Here is a 20,838-nt window from a genome sequence, read left to right on the forward strand (position 1 = left end):
ACTTCATGACTGGCCTTAGCACTTCCTCATTCGATGGGGACTTCATATCACCATGACTCGCACATTCCCTTTTCAACCCACCACTTCACCATCTTTATTTTTATATTCTTTATTGGGTTTACAGGCCCCATTCCACCCAAAGGTGCTCCACAGGGTCTCCAGTATTATTCAATAATAGTTGTAAATCATAAATACAATATATTACAATGTAATATATTGTATGATATTTAGAAATCTATATTGTTTATGTCATAAACAATATAGATTTCTAAAACACTCATGCACACACACACACACACACACACACACACACACACACACACACACACATCACAGCACAAAATATCACAACACATTGAGAGTAGTAAATGAATAATATTATTCCCTCACAGCCCTCCCTCTGCCTTTGTTTACCTTTACACTTTTTCTACTATTTGCCGGGACGTTTAAAGGTTAGTAGAATACATCTATGGCAACAGAGGAGCAGTTGGTGAAGTAGAAAACGAGATCTCAGCGTGGGTCACTGCTAGGGTGCCTCTAATACCATCTGGCCATGTACACTAGCGCGGCAATGGCACACGTCAGCTTAGTTTCAGTCTTTTTGTTTTGTTTTGTCAACTTGCTATGCAGCTCTGAATGCTCGGCTACTCTACGTTTTCCGATGAGAAGCGTTGCGTCATCACTACGATCACAGTTCTGAATAGAGTCGATTTCGACATAAAACTACGGCTTTTTTCACTGATTTATTGATGTGTATTGTGTAGTGTTCCTCTCCCCTAAATATTGGAGCTGTGGTCAACAGTTTAACTATCTGGCAATCTGTATGTATAGCCTACTAATCTTTGTGTGTGTGTGTGTGTGTGTGTGTGTGTGTGTGTGTGTGTGTGTGTGTGTGTGTGTGTGAAAAGGGAAACTGCTTCATGTTATCACTCCTACTACTGACGAATTAAGATGAATATAAACCTTGCAAGTCATTCATAAGTGGCTTGCCATTATAGGTCGAGTGGTGGCAATAGAAGGTATCAGTAAAAGGGCGTTTAATAAAGACAACGTGGTGGTTGAGGGGAGGGGTGTGTAGTGAAGTGTTCAGTATGACAGGGAGGGTGGGGGGGGGGGGTGAAGTGTGACGGGGAGGGAATGGGGGGGGCTGAAGTGTGACAGGGTGGGGGGATGAGATGTGGAGAATCACGCCCTCCCCACACAAAATAACACATCACGGTTAACCACACCATACCGCACATCATATCCAGTAACACACCACATCACACCCAGCCACATTACACGCCCCGCCACACCACAACACATCACGCGCAGCCACACCAACCAAAACATCACAGCCAGCCACATCACACGACACACCACATCCACCTGCTCCACACTACACATCACATCCAGCCACACTACAACTCGCACCACACCCAGCCACACTACACCACACATCATATCAAGCCACACCACACCATACCACACCCAGCCACACCACACATTACACCCTGTCACACCACACTACCCATCACACCATACCTCATACCAAACCCAGCCACACCATATCCCACGTCACACAGCCAAACCACCACACATCATACACAGCCACACTACACCACACATCACACCCATCACATCACACGTCACACCATACCTCACATCACACCACACGTCACACCCAGGCACACCATCTCACACAGCGCACACAGCCACACCACACATCATATCAAGCCACACCACATCTCACACCACACCAGACATTACTCTCAGCCACATCACACTTCACAAAACACCATACCCCACACCACATTCAGCTCATGAGCCTGTATTATACATGACGATTACACGTCTGCCCAGGAGGCTGGAGTTGTATGGAACAACAGATGTTATTTCTGATTGCAAATTTTGAAGTATTTGTCAGATTATTCGCAGAATACGAATACTTTTCTTTGTATTCGAATACGAATGAGGATACTTTGATTTCTATGGTAGCTTAGAGGTAATAACACCTTTCCAGCGTGTTGCCGCTTCCCACAAAGATAGCTTGGAGGGGGTGGCAAGATCTCACCTGGAATATTTCATCTGCTCTCCAGGCACAGTGACTATATCGAGTAGATAAATTCTCTAGAGCTGGTAACCACGTAATAAGCCAATAGGATTTCTGTTGTCTCTCTTTCCATGTTTCCATGTATCCTCCTCTTCCTCCTCCTCCTCCTCCTCCTCCTCTTTCGCTGTTTTAGCGGAACGTCTGGATTCATCACTGTTCTGGAATGTTGCGAATCCGGCAGTGCATGCGGCGGCGGTCACACCTAGTCAGTGACAACGGTCCCGTTCACATCCCTTCACACACACACACACACACACACACGCGGGGCCGGCACACTGGAGGCAGCCGTCGTCAGAGCCACACTTGCTAAGGCGTCGTTGTTGTGTCGCCGTTGGTTACCGCAGTCAGCACTGAAGCTACAGCACCAAGCACTTCAGCGACGATACGGGATGCTTCATCTAGAGCACCGTTCATTACTTCGGTGAATATTAGAGCTACAAGACCAGATACTTTAGTGACGGCACAGGATTCGTTATACACAGCACCTTTTAAATCAGACGGTGTTGAAGACGGCCAGGATGGATACATTGCACATCATCGCGGGCAGGGATACAGGTTACAAGAGTTCAGTTGGCCTGGAAACGCTCGCTATCTTCGGAATAGTGAGCTTCATCATCAGGATCGCGGTGGACATTGCGCAGCGGGTCCGTAACGGCAGGTCCCTTGAGCGAGAGCAGTCTTTCCTCGGCGGCCTGACCCACTCTATACTGCCCATGCTAAGCGCCACAGCTCGCCTCTACGACCACCACTCCGACACCCGCTGAGGACCGTGCAAGACCGAGGAATAGTGTTGTTGACCTGACTCCCGCTAAGTCTGGTGCGTGTAAACGAGGGATGAAGATATTGTGAGAAGAGTGATTAAGAAAAAGTGTAAAACGGAAGAAATAATAAGAAAGCAAGGAAAAGGAAGTTAAGTGAGCCACAGAGGAGACTGGATTGGTATAGGAATAAGCTTAATAATTTCTTGATATAATGATAATGTGACGGATTGGTACAGGAATATGCTTAATAATTGTTTTTTTTATATATTCTTTTTTTACATTTGTACTTTATATATATTTTTTTTATGTAAACACTTGATCTTGTCCTTGTTCCGTTTTTTCTTGTTTTCGTCTTGTTTTTGTTCTTCGTTTTCTTTTTCTTCTTTCTTTTCTTTCTCTCTCATTTTATCATTTGTCTGTAAGTCCTTCAACGTTTATTTATTTATTTATTTATTTTGCCGCTCAATTTCGACGCCGATTTGATAGACCAAGACGAGAGTTGTTGTTGTTCCTTTGCATTCACAATAAAACGGTATATATATATTTAAGTAGTTGTGTTTATTTATCTATTTTATATATTTATGTGCGTGAAAATTTCCTTGGTGTGTCATAGTTAAGTCATCCCATATAGATTAGCCCAGTCAATATCTCTCTCTCTCTCATTGATTTTCCTTATTTCAGCTTTGGTTTATTTATTTTTCTTCATTACTTGTATTCCAAAGCATCGACAGGCTATACTAATGAAGCCTTGTGGTCTTGGCAACCGTTCTGGCATGGCATGTAACCCTTAAGCCCCTTTCACACTGTGCCGACCCTGGACCACGACAACCCAGAGACTTATAGGCCCCCTTCACACTGTGCCCAATCAGCATCCGGCGATCGTTTCAACAGTTCACACCCAAGACCTCGTGTACCCGAGTCGCTGGGTTGTCGTGGCGCAGAGTCGGCACAGTGTGAACGGGGTTTTATACAGAACCTTCGCTAATTGCCCCAACGAGTCTTCAGTGTAGCTATAGCCTATTCCGCCCTGAGAACACGTTAGGATAGTAGACGCTCCCTATAGGTGACAGAGGAAGGGCGTAGCTGCTCTGGTGCTGGTAGAGAGTATGAGTATTCTCTATGCTAATGATTTTGGGACATATTTTTAAACATTTCGGCGCCCAAGCACATCTATATTTGGTAAGGCTTTCGTAGGAGTAGTGGGCATTTCCAGGGGTAGTTTAATGACCCTTGTGGGAGTATGACCCTTCTCCTGTGCCGTGAATCTAAAACATCACTCATTAGGACCCGACTGATCTCCTTTTTGGCCTTTGGAATAAGAAAGAAATGATCGTAGAAGAAGGAAGAGGAAGAGGAGAAAATATAAAACGAGGAAACGATAAAGCGAGAGAGAAAACAAATGAAGTACAAAAAAAAAGGAAATGAAAGCAAATAAATTAGGAAAGAAATTATCGAAGAGGCGGAAGCGTGTGAGTATACCGACCTTTTTATTGCTCTATTTAGATGAACTTTTTCTTTTGTTTTGCGGTAATAAGAGGCAGATCAAAGGCGAAGCAAAAACAGTGATACATAATAAGTATACAGCATATGCACGGAGGTAATATTTTATTGTTAAACAGTCAGTCATCTTGTTAAGTCCATATATATAGGTACAACTGATATGTCCATAGATACAATTCTCTCTCTCTCTCTCTCTCTCTCTCTCTCAGCTAACAAGGACTTCTAGCTGATCAAACAGTTCATAAAGAAACTCCTATAAGGTTTATTTCTCGCTCCCCAAGTAAGCGAGTTGGCAAAGACGAACTATTTTATTTATTTAGAATGATCACAAGTACTTTTTATCGATGGGAAAGCGTCCGCCACTGCAGTCTCCACCTTCAGGCTGATTGCTCTTTCTACCCTCAGTTTATTGCTGTCTTCACGACGCTACCAGTCACTGATGATGAAGCGTGTCTTTGTATGGTTAAAGGTCCATATTATCAAACCCGATTACTCTCCTTATCTGACGCTGAAAAGTTGATGTAAGACTCGGAAGGCTTTCATAAGAGTTTGGGTCATTTCCTTGGGTAGTTTTCATGACCTTAGTGGTAGTTTGACCCTTCTTTTATACCGTGAACCTCAAGAAGCACTCATTAGCACCCGATTGATCTCATTATCGGCCTTCAGAAATAGCTGATGTGAGAGACGGAAGGCTTTCATAAGAGTTTGGGTCATTTCCTTGGGTAGTTTTCATGACCTTAGTGGTAGTTTGACCCTTCTTCTATACCGTGAACCTAAAGAAACACTCATTAGAACCCGATTGATCTCCGTTTCTGACTTTGGAAATAGTTGATGTGAGATGCGGAAGCGTTGGACAATAGCGACCTAAGAGCCACCGAACAGCCTTTCTACAGACTCCAAAGCGTCCACTACTCGCGCCAACACGCTGTCCACTCTCAGATCCGCGGAGTCATCGAGCATCCTCCCATTTATTGCCCTTCTCACCATGTCGCCAAAGACCCTGATGAAGAACGTGAGGGTGAGGAAGAACCCGATCCCCTCCAGCCCATATTGACCAGTGCGACCCTCGGTGACGTCGGTGCTGTCTTCCATGCTGAGGCGAAGGACAGGAACGACTTGAAGATTATTTTTGAGTTGTCAGAGCTTTGATAGAGATTGCACGTGCTTTCTTTCTTTCCCTTCTTCTTATCTTTGCACCTTTCTCTATTAGTGGTATGAGGATGCTGGTGATGTTTTGATAAAGCTTGCACCTACTTCCTTTCTTTCCTTTCGTCTTATCTTCTTCCTTGTGGTATCCGGATGCTGGTGATGTTCGATAGAGTCTGCACTCCTTTTTTCTACGGTATAAGGGAACAGACCGCAAGAGAGACGATATGTGACGTATTGTTTAAGCTAGTATCAATAGCCCGCGGTCACTAAGGCTTGGAGTGAACAGTAATTCATCTCACACCGACATTTTAACTCACTGGCTGCTGCACTTATTTGATTTTTTATATGCTTCAGTATGATCACAGTTTTTCTTCCGTTGTATCAGTTCGCCCAATGGATAAGTTGTTTTTCGCTGTGTAAGATCGGAGCGGCACAAGACCCGTCAACACGAACGTTATTTGGATGGCCAGCACTGACGTAATTGAGCAGCGGAGCAGGAGCAGGAGGTAGACAGCAGACATACACACAAACAGCAGTGGCAGGAGGCAGACAGGACACGTTGGATGGAGGCAGACAGTAGACACACAAGCGAACAGCAGTGGCAGGAGGCAGACAGGACACGTTGGATGGAGGCAGACAGGACACGTTGGATGGAGGCAGACAGGACACGTTGGATGGAGGCAGACAGTAGACACACAAGCGAACAACAGTGGCGGGAGACAGACAAACACGCAGGGATGGAGGCAGACAGTAGACACGCAGGCAGGGGAACGGCAGTGGCAGGAGGGAGGGAACGTTAGTCTGACGCTTCCCGCAGACAGCCTCGTCAAGCAGCAGCGGCAGCCGGCACCGACAGCGACAGGTGCACAGCGACTGGCCGACTGAGACTCCTTGCAGCGCCTCACACCTCGCAACCGCGGCAGCCAGCGGGGCGGTGTTATTATCGTAGCGGCAGTGACTCTCCCTTTTTGAAGAGTATCTGTTTATTTACTTTTTTACAGCAAGGGAAAAAACAAGCACTATAGACGCTGCTCCGACAAAAGAAAACAGAACGAGAGGCCAGAAGAGAGATCAATTTCGGGTGGAGAAGTGTCGAAATACTCTGTTCATTTACCTCTTCATTATTCCTATAGCATTATTATCATTATTACTTTCCTGTTATTATTTTTTTCAGTTTTAAAGTTATGGTTATGAACTTATACTCTTCACTGGATACCCCGCGGGCCTCTGTTTCTGTGCATGTATTTTAACAGTCGTGTGTGTGTAGCTACAAGCAATTGCAAGGTCCAGGTGAACTTGTCTTAATGAAAAGGTTGAAACTAAGGTCGGTATTGTCAGACCCTTCTATCTCTCACATCAACTATTTCCAGAGGCCGAAATGGAGATCAGTCGGGTTCTAATGAGTGTTTTTTTAGGTTCATGATACAGAAGAAGAGTCAAAATGTCAGGAAGGGTCATAAAACTACTCCAATAACCCCTGGAAATGCCCAAAACTCCTACGAAAGCCTTGTCAGATACGTGAGCTTGGGCATCAAAATGTTCAAGAATATGGCGTGTTCATAGGAAGGCCTTCACTGGACTTCAACTAAACGCTAAGTAATTATCCACGGTAGACTGACGTGTTGCTTTTTGTTTCCGGCAGGACGCTCACAGTCATCAGCCTCTCCCTGTCGAGCCTCCGCGCCAGTCCCTCGGCCCTCGCTGATGCCGCCACGCCGACCGCTATGCTGGGGACGCCTGGAGGGTTCTCTCTCTCTCTCTCTCTCTCTCTCTCTCTCTCTCTCTCTCTCTCTCTCTCTCTCTCTTTTACTTATTTACATATGATCAGTTTCTACTAACCAGTATATTAATTATTTGCTAACGTCCGGAGAGGTGATATTGCCCTTCTTAGTACAGGCAAAGGAAACACAGGCGAGCCTTTCTTTGTGTATTCAACATTGGTCCTTGATATCACAGAGGTGGCTCCATAACTTTCTGTGTTGTCGCATCGCTCGCGCCACAGCTTGCAAGGGTGCGTCTCTTTTAGCCGCGGCGAGGTGATGACCTGCAGGGCACAGAGCCGTCGTGTGCCAGCCCTCAGGAAGGCAGACTCCTCCCTAGCCTCTGCACACGCTTCGTGCTATGCATTATGAGCTACACTAGAGAGCCACACTATAGTGCCAATAGTACAATATAAATGCTTTTGACATACGCTGTTACCCGGTGGCCTAACTAGGGGTGTGCTTATGAGGGAGACCATGCTGGTAAAGGTATCTACTGGCTGTCCTATGCAATACCTATAAAGAATGATCCAAGTGGCAAATTACATAGCAGTCTTTTCACATAATTTCATTGAAGGCCCATGAGGAAGATCCATTTTTTTTCCCTGGGTGGCTTGGCCCCTTGCAGGGTCCCCCGTAACTACGCCACTGTTGTGATTACTATACATGTGTTGCTATACTTGGGAGTTACTGCTACATGGCTACGAGTATACAGGCTTGAGTACTACACTGCCCTTGTTAACTGGTCTTTACAGTCTGTGCTACGCGGCTATACTTTGTCGCTATTACACAGCCAGCCTTTAGTCAGGACACAAACGTCTACTTGTTAGTTATCTCTGCAAGAGTACACGGATATAGGAACCACATGCCCATAAGTGCTCGGTTCTTACTGACTGTTCTATTCGGCTACACGTCCTGACCAGGGTTCTTCAAAGTGCAGGTCGCGCCCCGATGCGGGCCTCGAAGCTTCTCACTGGGGCGCCACTCCTTCACCGAGAGAGCCAGAACAGCTCCCAGCCAAGGGGCCCCAGCATGGGTCGTGAGGCTCATGCTTCAGAATAAAACTGGGTCACCGTAAGAAAAGTTTGAAGAACACTGGTCTGACTGCACGGACTAATGACACTGTTTATTAGTTGACCTTTACACTCTGCACTACATGGCTGGGCTGTCCCCACTACAAGGGACCTCCTAACACGGGCAGCCTTGATTCAGACTGTCTTCACTTCACGGGCAGCCTCTCAAAAATTAAGAAAATGAATCAACAACGCAAGTACATCGACTCACAATCGCTACAAAGTATCCAGTTACAACCTTCGCTACACGGGACCTCTTAACACGGGCCGCCTGGGTTCAGAACACGGGCGTCACGTTGATGCGGGACACGTGGCTCTTCTCCGGGATCATCTGGAGTGCTTTCTTCGAGGTCACGTCCGACACGAGGGAGTTCTTGCCGCGCTTGTAGTACAGAACTTCCGCCGCAAGCGCTACCATGGCCAGCGCCAGGCCGATGAGCGTGGCGATGAACACCCCGCCTGTGTGTGGACCACATATAAGGACTAACAGTATCTGATAACCATACACTTGAAGGACCTGTGTGTGTTTGTGTGAGTCAAACGCTACATATATGCCAGATGAGTAGCAGCAGGGAACGGGGAGGGGGGTTGGGTGGCCTTATATGAAAACGGAATAGTATAGAGAAGGGATCACAGAAGATGAGATAGATGAATAGATAAGGATAGATAGGTAAACAGAGAGAGAAAGATGAAAAAATACAGCAAAGTACTGCGAAGTGTGTGTATATGTGTGTGTGTGTGTGTGTGTGTGTGTGTGTGCATAACCCACCGAGACTCTGCAGCGTGATGCCCTCCGAGTCGCTGTCGTTGGGGCAGGACCCGCGCTCCGTCGTGTTCCAAAACTTGGCCGACAGAGCCTCGAAGTAACGGTCCTTCTGCAGCTCCAAGATCCTGCAGAAATAAATAGACGTATAGACAGATAGCTCTAGAGAGGTCGACAGAGAATTAGCTGCTTGGTTAGTCAGGGAGAGAGGGAGTTAGGTAAAGGTGAAGGTAAATCTTAGGCCATACACGAGACTCCCCGTGGCCTCGGTGCTCATCTCCGTCTCGTTGGCCCTGCAGCCTGTGGTGGGTAAGACATCACCCCGGGACACATGTGAAGTGTTACATCCGGCGATCCGGGTCACCACACTTCACCTTCCCCAGATTTCCTTGGATACCTATTTATCGACCAACCCGAAAAGGCAGGATGGCTAGGCACCGACTGTCCTGGGCCGGGATCGAACCCTGCCCCTCGGATTCGTATGGTTAAACATGCTGAACACTTGACCACGGTGGCGCCACACTCACGCGCGGCTTATCTCGTCCTGGAGGTGGCTGCCCTGCTGCACCGCGATGGCGTACGGCTGCTCGGCGAACGGCTCCCCGACCTCGGTGAGCAGACAGTCCTGGAACACCTCGTAGCGGATCTCTGACGCGTCGTGGATGAAGGCAAACTCCCCCTTCTCGTTCTCCAGCACCTGGAGGCACCAAGCACAGTGACGGCGTTAATCCTCCGTTACTAACTCCCCGCCGCTCGCTCGCTGAAACTTCTCAACAATTAAGAAAATGAGTCAGCAAAGCGAGTATGTTGACTCACAATAGCTGCAATGTATCCAGTTATAACCTTCACGTCGGTGTCTTCAAAGTTCCTTGCAGTCTCTACCGTTAAGCCTCTGTCACCGGTCGCCGCCAGTCCCTCTCTGGCCCAGAACCCTTAAACAGCCTTCGAACCCGTCCACATCATCACCAAGTATCTGGCTAAAGTCTTCACATATATCCCCAGTCACCAGTCAGTACATTAAGCCTCCGTCACAGGTCGCCGCCAGCCTTTTTCTAACCAAAACCTCTTAACGGCCTCCAGACTCGTCGACATCATCACCGAGTGTCCGGCTAAAATCCTCATATGTGCTCCCTGTCACCAGTCAATACGTTAAGCCTCCGCCACAGGTCGCCGCCAGCCTTTCTCTAACCAAAACCTCTTAACGGCCCCCAAACTAGTCCACATCATCACCAAGTGTCCGGTTAAAGTCTTCACATGTTTCACCAGTCAGTAAAGTTGGCTCTCCGGCACACGCAGCCACTCGCTAAGACCTCCCAAAAAACGAAAAGTAACCCCACAACTTAGAGACCGCACTGTTACCAATATTTATCTAGTCTTTTGAAGTGGGGAGGCAATAGCTACCCTGCGGAAGCCCTCCTCGGCGTGCAGCACAGGTTTGGAGTCCACGATGACCTGCAGGATGTGTGTGTACTGCTCCTTGATCGGGTAGTCCCACACGCGGTACTTGCTCTGGTCACTCGTGCTGTTCAAGGTCAGTTCCTTCCACACCCTGCCGGACAGAGAGCATCAGAAGGCCACCTAGACTCCCTGCATGCTGCCGAGGCTCCTCTACCATGCCCCAACTGGCGAGGAGCATCAGCAGCATGGCGCCACAAGCAACGACAAACTCACAACACCCGAAGAGCGAGGTAGAAGTATAGGTGGTCTTCAAAGGGCAGCAGTATGGTACAAACCAACAAAGCAGTAACATTTATTTTTGCCCAGAGAATTTCAGTAAACTATTGACGAGGTCCGATTTTGAACACTGGGGAAGCATAGGAAAGGCAGTCTAGATGTTGGATGGGGAACTAGTTTATAAGAGAGAATGATATATAGGTGGTCTTATAGGGGCAGCAGCATGGGACAGACAGACGAAACATTAACATTTATTTTTGCTCTAAAGAATACCAACAAACTATTGACGAGAACCGATTTTGAACACTGGGGAAGCATAGGAAACGCAATCTAGACGTTGGACGGGGAAATGGCGACCAAGCAACATTTGTAAGGCCGCACCTGACTGACTGGCCGCCTCTCTTGGCTCTCGACCTGATTGGCTGGTTTCCTCTCTTGGTTCTCGTGGAGGTGACAGCCACTTAGGTCCAGGATCCATACGAGAACCGGAAGAGGAAGTCAGACAATCAGGTGCGGCATTACAGAAGCTGCTTAGGCGCGAAAGAAACAGTTGGTTTGAACAGACTATAGTTTCTGATGTTGTTTGTACCGCCGAAGCATGGACACGAGATGGGAAAGAGCGGTCTGGGTCTGGCCTACTGTGTGTCATGCTGCTTCCTCGATACACCAGCGAATATAAGTTTGCGCTCATGCTGAAAACCAAGTAAAAGTGCGTCTTACCTTTCTATCAACTGCATGAAATTGTCGCTGTGTAGTTGAAATAGCTGACTGTTTGCATGCATTAATTAAGAGTTGATTACCTAGGCATTTAGTGCATTGCTGTGTGTGAGTGAGTTGTTTTGCCGAACTGTGGAAAGGGGGAGAGGGAAGAGAAGAGCTATTTTATTTTTCATTGGTGTTGTTAACCTGGCGTGCTGGATTAATAAAGCCACTTGCGAGACCTATCGTTGGTAAGTCTCCTGGTAATCCCATCCTTTATGAACGCTCTTGATCTCAAGGTGCGATCGTAGTGGACAGATCTACCAGAAGACAGACATCACATCACAAAACACATCAATAGTCTGTAGTAGAGTTGATGTGAGTTTTGGGTTTGATTGTTTGGAATGTGCGACAGCGGGCAGCTGCAGCAGTAGCAGCGGCTAGGCATGCAGCAGCCACTCGTACCGTGCACATCTCTGTGTATTAGTATTCTCTCTCCGCAAAGTGTCTAAATGTGTTACAGCAGTGTATAATCGCTTGACTGTATGACGCATGTACGTGCGTTAAATGAAGAAGCTCTCTCCAAAATGAGGCTCTGAAAAGAAGTCTTGCTGACAACGGTCCACTGCTGGCTCATCCCTTCCATCCCTCATGGGACATGAAAACACTATACACGGAAACGAAGGTGTGAACAGAAGCAGCGTGCAGCCTTAAGGCGGCATCACACTGGCCAAAGATTGTCTATAAATCAGCGACCTCGAGCGGCGAAGATTTGCTCGCCGATCGCCTTGCGCGGCGAGCAGTGCATGAGCAGGCAGTCTAGTGAACGTTGGCGCAAAGAGCTTTAATCAGATGTTTCGAATATTGTGCCATGTACACAATGCTGTACAATAAAAATAATTATATTCATAGTTTTCTTAAAATAAAGGTGTAAAAAATACCAATATTAATGGTAATTTTTTTTTAAATCTATCGCCCAAATGTACTAAACACGCCATGGCCACCTCCACGCCCTGGCAGGATTCCAGCAGACAGTCCTGAGGGAGTACAGGGAGGACGAAGGCTCTTCCTCCAGACTCACTCCATCACAAGGTTTTCGTGAACGCCGTGGGTGTCCTTTCTGTCCGCCGAGACCGAACCCAAACACTCTTCTCCACTCGCCACAGCCCGGCGCGGGGCAGCGTAGTGACACGTGACGCCGCTCGTCAAAGTGTGAGGAGACAGTGAACGTGCTGCCCATGCAACAGCTAACCGCTCGAGCTCGTAGCTCGTCAAATGTGGCCCAGTGTGACGCCGCCGCCTGTGTGTGTGTGTGTGTGTGTGTGTGTTTGTGTGAGTGCTCGCGCGGGTGTACCTGAACAGGTCGTCCTCTGCTTTGGCCATGTTGTCGAAGTACTCAAAGGTGGACGAGCTCTTGACGGTGGTGAAGTTAATCTTGGCCTGACGCGCCAGGGCCTCCAGGGACTGCACCGGCGACTGGAGGGACAGGCAGCGGGAGTCAGTCAAGCCGTAGCCTTCTCAGAGGGCTATAGCCTGGCCTCTGTCCTGGCCCAGGCCCCGCCCTTGACCTCTGCTTCTCCCAACCCTCGCCCCGTCACTTTCTCCCTTTCCCCCGCTTCCTCTCTGCCTCCAAATTTTGTCCCTGCCCTCTCCCTGTTGTTATACCGCCATTAAACCCTCGACTGACACCGCCTCGGCCAGGGCTCACACGGGGGCCTCACACGCCTGCCGCTCGGGAAGTCAGGCTCCCATAGAAAAGTGCCTCAAAGGGTGGCTAGCGATTATTATTATTATTATTATTATTATTATTATTATTATTATTATTATCATTACTAATGTTGTTCTTGTGATTTTTACCGATTTTTCACAGTTTCCAGATATCGACTGTAACACGTTTTTATTGAAAAATGATGTCCTGTGTGTGTGTGTGTGTGTGTGTGTGTGTGTGTGTGTGTGTGTGTGTGTGTGTGTGTCCTACAAAACACCTTCCCCGTTGTATTCCTCGCTGCCCTCAGTGTTGCCTAGTTCAGGGCGTGTATCCTTCAGTGATCTATCCGAGCACGGGATGAAGGATCAGCGCGAGGAAAAAAAATATCCAAACTGCCGAATAAAGTAGGCAGTGTGTGGAGGCTGGTATTGTCAGATGCTCCCGCCCCTCACACCAACTATTTCCAAAGGCCAAAAAGAAGGTTAATCGAGTTCTAATGAGTGTTCTTTCAGGTTCACGGTACAGAAGAAGGCTCAGATCACCACCAGGGTCATAAAAATACCCTTGGAAATGCCCTAAACTCCCACGAAAGACTAGTAAATTACGTGTTCTTGGGCGCAGAAATGTTTAAAAATATGGCCCTTGGCAAGTCCCGTGCCGCGCCCCGCACATCCGCCGGCCCCGCCCCGCATCCACTGTCCGAACTCATGCAAAAATACTGGCAAGAAAAAACCGGCAGACCAAAATTTACATGCCGTGCAAAAATTCATTGGCGTGATGCAACTGCGGTGGCAAAAATGTTGAGTAGATGCAAAATATCAGAGTGAAAACTAAAAAAAAAAATACTGCACTAGAAAGTAGCGCCGTGGGAAAATACTGCAATAGCAAAAGCTACTTGTAGTGTAATGCAGTGAAAACAGTGTACTGCTGAGTAAATACTGCAAAACATACTACATCTTTCAGCAAGTAATACTTCACACAGCCTTGCGAGCCGCTGTGTCTGTGTGTGTGTGTGTGTGTGTGTGTGTGTGTGTGTGTGTGTGTGTACCGGTAGAGCTTGTCCTCGGCGGCCGCCATGTTCTCGAAGTACTGGATGGTGGCGGTGGACTGCAGCACCGAGTAGTTGATCTTGCTCTGTCCCGCCAGCTCGTCCAGGGAGCTCACGGGGGTCTGGGGAGCGGGCAGCCCACAACACCTTTTGGTTAATGACTCGTAGCGCCAGTCCACAGCCCAACGCCCCCAGACCAGACTAGATTCTACCACCAGGGTCATAAAGCTACCCCTGGATATGACCATAGCTCCTACGAAAGCTTTAATAAATGTGTGTGCTTGGCGTTGCCAGTCTACAGCCCAACACAGCGTCCTTATGAGCCCTCAGACCAGACTAGATTCTACTACCAGGGTCATAAAGCTGCCCCTGGAAATGCCCACAGCTCCTAAGAAAGCTTTGTTAAATGTGTGTGATTGGGCAATGTTACTGGCTCTTAGCGCCGGTCCACAGCCCAACGCAGCGTACTTATAAGCCCCCAGACCAGACTAGATTCTACCACCAGGGTCATAGAGGTACCCCTGGAAATGCCCACAGCTCCTACGATAGCCTTGTAAAATGTGTGTGCTTGGGCGACAAAATTATTAAGAATATGACCCTTAATGTTATTTTCACAACTCTTGGTTAGTGACTCGTAGCTCCAGTCCACAGCCCAACACAGCGTCCTTAAAAAAAATAAAGCTACCCCTGGAAATGACCACAGCTCCCACGAAAGCCTTGTTAAATGTGTGTGCTTGGAGGCCAAAATTTTTAAGAATATGACCCTTCATGTTTGTTTTTTCCATTAATGTCTCTTAAAAACAAAATTAACTTAGTCTTTTAACAATGGACTAGCATTTCTATACTCCAGCGCAGAACGAAGGCCTTTCCCAACGTCTTATACTTTTCCTCTACTGGTGTTATGTTATGCAGTCCATCTTGGTACATGACAAAGGTCCTAATGCTCCACCCTGATTTCCCTTACAATGCCTGGGTCGCTAATCTTTTATTCTGATTGTGCATGTGTTCTCCATTCTCCCCTTGATGTGACCTGCAAGTCCATTTCTTATTCTTAATCATCTTTGGAATGTTTTCAGACTCTTTATGTCCTCTGTTCAATGTCGCTTGTTTTCTGGTTCCATATTAAACCCATGCAGCATTCTCTCCATCCCTCTTTTCACACCTCCTAATTGATGCTCATGTGTTTTGCTTTCCTTACTTCATCCTTCATAAACCACATGCAAGCAATTCTAACAGACGCCATCCACGACATAGGTATTTTAAAGGGTCTCAGCGCCTCCCTCCCTCCGATTTTTTTCCATTTTTCCCCATACTTAATGCTTTCCTTACTTCATCCTTCAGAAAACACAAACAGAATGAATGACGAAACCCACATATAATTATTTTTAAAGGGTCTCAACGCCTCCCTCCCTTCGTTTTTTTTTATATCTCCCTTTCCTGCTGATCTCTTGTCTCGTCGCTTCGTCTTGGTGGTGGGTGGCAGCTGAAATAGTAGACTCAGGGCACTTTATATAAGAAAACAGACGTAATAAACATGTTTGGACTGTTAGAAATGAGGTGAGGGAGAGGATAGTGGTGAAGACATAATATAATAAAGACTCCTGGGCCAAGACCAAGGTACAGGTGTTCGGAGGCTTGCTAGATAAAACAGTACAGTCTGTTCATGCGTGTGGCGAGAACGTTGAGATATCAGAAAGTTTCACGTATCTTGGTAGCGTAGTTCATCACAACGGTGAGTCTGGCCAGGAAGTCTTACGGCGAATTGGTCTGGCCCAAGGTGTTATGGACTTGCTCAACACGAGTATATGGCGTTGTCGATACCTGTGCAGAAGGACAAAGATCTGGATCTTCAAGTCCCTTGTGTTCTCTGTCTTACTCTATGGTTGTGAGACATGGACACTAAATGGGGACTTGGAGGGGCGGATTGATGCCTTTGGTAATAAATAATGGGATATTGCTGGAATGACTTTGTGTCAAACCGGCGACTACTCCGTGAGACTGAATCGGCATATGCTACCTGCATAGTCCGTCAACACCAACTCCGGCTATACTGGCACGTGGCACGTTACCCAGAAGCTGATCCTGCTCATCGGGCTGTATCTGTAAGACGCAATCCTGAGTGCAGGAGGCCAAGGGGACGCCCACGGAGCTCGTGACTTGAGCAAGTCGATAGATCCTGCCGGGAGTACTCGAGTTAGGAAGGGGGCCTGCATGGAGACTCGCCCGGAAGGACCACCGGGCTTGGCGTCGTAGGGTGGGCTAGGCGACGCGGCCCCCGGCGTATCCCCCCACTGATTGATTGATTGATTGATTAGGAAAATATAGCTTGGAAAGTTAGAACGGCAGCGAAAAGGAGAAGAGAAAGTGGTGGAAGGAAGAAAGTTAGAGGAAGTCAACGTAGGCTCACTGTCCTGCCAGGGTCCATATTCTCAAGAAAGAAAGAGTGAATAAAGAAACTACCAGAAGACAAAGGTTCGAGTTCTCAGGAAGGGTCAGTCTAGGGGCGGACCAGACAGTCATTTTTCACTATTCTGTACCGGGAAAGGCAGACTACACAACCCAGGAAGGAGGGAGCGAGAGAAAAGAAAAGAGGGAGTGAGTGACCAAACTACCAAAGGTCAGTCTAGGGGCGGACCAGACCTGCATGCGCTCCACGGTGAGGAAGGCGGCCAGGTTAGCGGTGAAGGTGGCGAGCATGAGGACCACGAAGAGCCAGTAGGCGGCCACCAGCGTGCGCCCACTCAGAGCCTTGGGCGCCTCCCCTCCCCCCTGCGGTGTGAACGAAGTCAGGGCGAACCAGAAACTCTCCTTCAGCGTGAACTTCCTGGAGAGGGAGGGAGGGAGAGAGAGCGAGAGAAAAGATGGAGTCAGTAGAAGAAAGATAGACACTCGGCTTCTACATCTTGAACGGAAAAAAGCACCCATGAAAACCAGGTTAATCTTCTCTGTGGCCTTGGGAAATAGCCGTAATGGGAGACAGTTACGTTTAAGAATATATGAACTGGATCTTGACCGGGAAATATCACCCATGAAAACCAGGTTAATCTTCTCTGTGGCCTTGGGAAATAGCCGTAATGGAAGCCAGATACGCTTAAGAACATGGACTAAAGTAGCTACGCAGCCCCACCCACCTGCAGTTCGTGGGGTAGAGAGCGGCGTTGTTCTGGGCCGAGTAAGGCGAGTAGCGGTCCAGCAGCCAGATCATGACGCCCGTGACCACCAGCGCCGCCACGATGGACACCCACACCTCGGCCCGCAGCACCGTCATGAACTTGAACAGTGACTCCTCCCGCTGTCGCTTCCTGATCACTGCGCGAGGGAAAGAAACGACGAAGGGGGAAGATTGAAATTTTGACAAGGCTTTCGTAAGAGTTTTGGGGCATTTGCAGGGGTAGTTTTATGACCCTTCTGGTAGTTTGGCCACTCTTTTGGTGCCATGAATCTACAGAAACACTCATTAGAACACTATTGATCTCCTTTTCGACCTTTGGAAGTAGTTCAAGTGAGAGGTAGAAGCGTCTGAGTATACCGATCTCAAACGACGAAGGGGGAAGATTGAGACTTTGACAAGGCTTTCGTGGGAGTGTTGGACATTTGCAGGGGTAGTTTTATGACCCTTCTGTTAGTTTGACCACTTTTTGTGCCATGAATCTACAGAAACACTCGTTAGAGCGCTTTTGATTCCCTTTTCGGCCTCATATGTACTTTATGCCGGAAATTACAAAGATAATAGTTAAAAGAGGCTCTCTCCCTACTCTCTATCTTTCACCCCTTGCGCAGCGGCTCGGGGAAGTGCCAATCATGCAGCCACTTTAGACATATGCTGGCGGGGTCTTGGTCGGGGGGAGGGCGGGGTCACTCACCGATGGAGATGCCGGACTGGTCGAAGTAGGGCGCCACGAAGTCAATCACCTCCTCCCGCTCTGAGGTCATGGTGAGCGGGCCCACGATGATGTCCGTCACCTGCCAGAAGGGATACACTGAAGGCCACACTCTTTAACATCTCGGCTCCCCAGCACACATATCTGATAAGGCTTACGTAAGAGTTTTGGGCATTTCCAAGGGTAGTTTTATGACCCTGGTGGCAGTTTGACCCCTCTTCTGTACCATGAACCTAAAGTACCACTCATTAGAACCCAATTGGTCTTGAGTTTTGGGTATGTCCAGGGGTAGTTTTATGACCCTGATGGTAGTTTGACCCTTTTTCTGTACCATAAACCTATAATACAACTCATCAGAACCCGACTGGTCTTGATTTTTGGGGCATTTCCAGGGGTAGTTTTATGACCCTGGAGGTAGTTTGCACCTTCTTCTGTACCGTGAACCGACCACAGTCTTTCGTTTTGTGCCCACGAATGACAAACGTTAGCAAAAGGAAAAGAAAAGATAGGCACATATCCTCAAACGTTTCGGGACTTACACGCCCACATATGATAAGGATATTTGAAAAGGAACTGACTATTTCCTTCATACGTTTACTGACTCCCTCCTTCACTCCTTCCTCTTATTCTTTCTCCTTTCACCCCCTCCTTTTCCTCACTCACTCACTCCCTTCCACTCTCACTCACTCACTCACTCGCTTCCACTCTCACTTAATTACTCACTCACTCATTCACTCACTCACTCACTCACTCACTCACTCTCGTTCCTCCTGGCTCACCCCGTTGGAGAGGTCCCCGACGAGGCCGTTCCAAGAGCCGTTCTGCTGCCTCACACCGTACTGGCCGTCCTCAGGGAACACGAAGTCGTAGTCGAACTTCATCTCGAACGCCAGACGTTCTGCCAGGTCGACGCAGTAACCCATGTAGTCGTTGGGGTCGTTGGTGGGCACCCACTCGTCTTTCCCTGCTCCTCCTTTTCCCTCCTTTGACATCTTCTTCGGGCTCACCCACGGCCGAGACTGAAGAAGGGAAAAACGGGTTTGGCCTGAATATACTCGTGATAGAAAGAACTAAAGCTCTCCTCCTCCTTTTCCTCCTCCTCCTCCTCCTCCTCCTCCTCCTCCATGCCCTGAAAATACTCCTGATGGAAAAAAATAAAGCTCTCCTCCTTTTCCTCCTCCTCCTCCTCCTCCTCCGATAAAGATAAAGAACAAGTATAACAGGAACATCACCACCAACAACAACAACAATACAAAAAATACTGATGAAGATAATGATGATGAGGACGACGCTTGCTCTACATACATCCTCCAGCCACCCACCAGCACAGTGCCAATCCTGAAGAACCGCTTGATGGGGGAGTGCTCGTAGTCGGGGTTGAGGCTCAGCTGGCCCTCGGTGCTCCAGCTGCCCACCACCTGCTTCGCCGTGCTGTTGATCGCCTCTATGTTAAACGCCAGCTTGGGCTCCATCTGTAGCTTGTCCATGCGCCACGACATCCCCGGCCACTTGTCAAGCTCCTGGGAAGATGATGTTGATTTTATATTGCTATTGTTATTATAAGAGGCGAAGCAGGTAGAGACATTATAACCCGTGTTTTTAAATATATCGACACCTCAGTTCTCATGTTTGAAATGCCTCTCGTATAAGTTGCTGGGATTTTCATGGACTGTTTTGTGATCCCAGTTTTTTTCTTCTTCTTTTTTTTACAGTAGAGGAAACAGTTCAAGGGCAAAACAAAATGAAACAATACAAAAGAGTCAAGAGGAGTGGCCGAAAGATAGGTCAATTTCGAGAGGAGAGGCGTCCTAATTCCCTCCTCTTGAAAGAAAGTGATAGTTTTACACGTCGCAGCATCTTGAACGGGGAAAGCACCCATGAAAACCCTGTCTACTAGTTATTATCTATAAGTTACTGAAGAGCTATTGATGTCTTAACTTCCTATTCGTCTGAAACTCTATCACAAGGGTTGGTATTCTCAGATGCCTTTTCCTCTCACATAAACTATTTCGAAAGGCCAAAACGGAGATCAGTCGGGTTCTAATGCATGTTTCTTCAGTTTCAAGGTACTGGGGAAAGTTTACACTACCAGAGGGGACATAAAACTACCAAAAAAAATGCTCAAAACCCCTACGAAGGCTTGTCAAATATGCGAGTTTGTGCGCCGGAATGTTTAAGCGTATGAGCCTGGAAACTAACCTTCTGCAGGGCGGTGTAGAAACTGGCGGTGGAGGGCGCGGCGTCGGGTGGGCTGTCGCACTGACCGGCCACGTTCTGTTGTCCCTGGGCTTTGAGAACACTAACCAGGGAGAGCATGGAGTTGAGGATCAGGGCCTTGGGTATCTGCAGGAGGAAACAGAGACGCATAAGTAGATAGACAGAGAGACAGAGGTAGAGGGAGAGCATGGTGTTGAGGAGTCTCGGAAATCTGTCCGAAGAGATAGAGAGATAGATAGAGACAGAGTGACATATGTAGAGGGAGAGAATGGCCTTAGGAATCAGTCTTGGAAATCTGTCCGAAGAGATAGAGAGATAGATAGAGACAGAAAGACATATGTAGAGGGAGAGAATGGCCTTAGGAATCAGTCTTGGAAATCTGTCCGAAGAGATAGAGAGATAGATAGAGACAGAGTGACATATGTAGAGGGAGAGAATGGCCTTAGGAATCAGTCTTGGAAATCTGTCCGAAGAGATAGAGAGATAGATAGAGACAGAGTGACATATGTAGAG

The 20,838-nt window shown here is 47.8% G+C and overlaps 1 protein-coding gene across 2 annotated transcripts in view; it reads right to left on the minus strand.

Annotated features, from left to right (window-relative positions):
• Positions 1 to 7,349: 7,349 nt before the first annotated feature.
• The window catches only part of LOC126998742 (ionotropic receptor 25a-like), a 35,202-nt gene continuing 21,713 nt past the window's right edge, over positions 7,350 to 20,838 (minus strand). The window contains exons 8-18 of one of the 2 annotated variants that reach the window (XM_050860734.1): positions 20,308 to 20,451; positions 19,431 to 19,628; positions 18,888 to 19,127; positions 18,091 to 18,190; positions 17,359 to 17,536; positions 16,868 to 17,051; positions 12,826 to 12,947; positions 10,500 to 10,647; positions 9,626 to 9,795; positions 9,105 to 9,226; positions 7,350 to 8,794 (exon numbers count right to left, since the gene is read on the minus strand). In XM_050860734.1, coding sequence (XP_050716691.1) covers positions 8,613 to 8,794; positions 9,105 to 9,226; positions 9,626 to 9,795; positions 10,500 to 10,647; positions 12,826 to 12,947; positions 16,868 to 17,051; positions 17,359 to 17,536; positions 18,091 to 18,190; positions 18,888 to 19,127; positions 19,431 to 19,628; positions 20,308 to 20,451 — 1,788 coding nt within the window. In that variant the 3' untranslated portion in view covers positions 7,350 to 8,612. Of the gene's footprint in view, positions 8,795 to 9,104; positions 9,227 to 9,625; positions 9,796 to 10,499; positions 10,648 to 12,825; positions 12,948 to 14,227; positions 14,350 to 16,867; positions 17,052 to 17,358; positions 17,537 to 18,090; positions 18,191 to 18,887; positions 19,128 to 19,430; positions 19,629 to 20,307; positions 20,452 to 20,838 lie in introns of both variants that reach the window. The other variant, XM_050860733.1, reaches the window with a different exon arrangement.

Source organism: Eriocheir sinensis, chromosome 15 (assembly GCF_024679095.1).
Source record: "Eriocheir sinensis breed Jianghai 21 chromosome 15, ASM2467909v1, whole genome shotgun sequence".
Lineage (NCBI taxonomy): Eukaryota > Metazoa > Arthropoda > Malacostraca > Decapoda > Varunidae > Eriocheir > Eriocheir sinensis.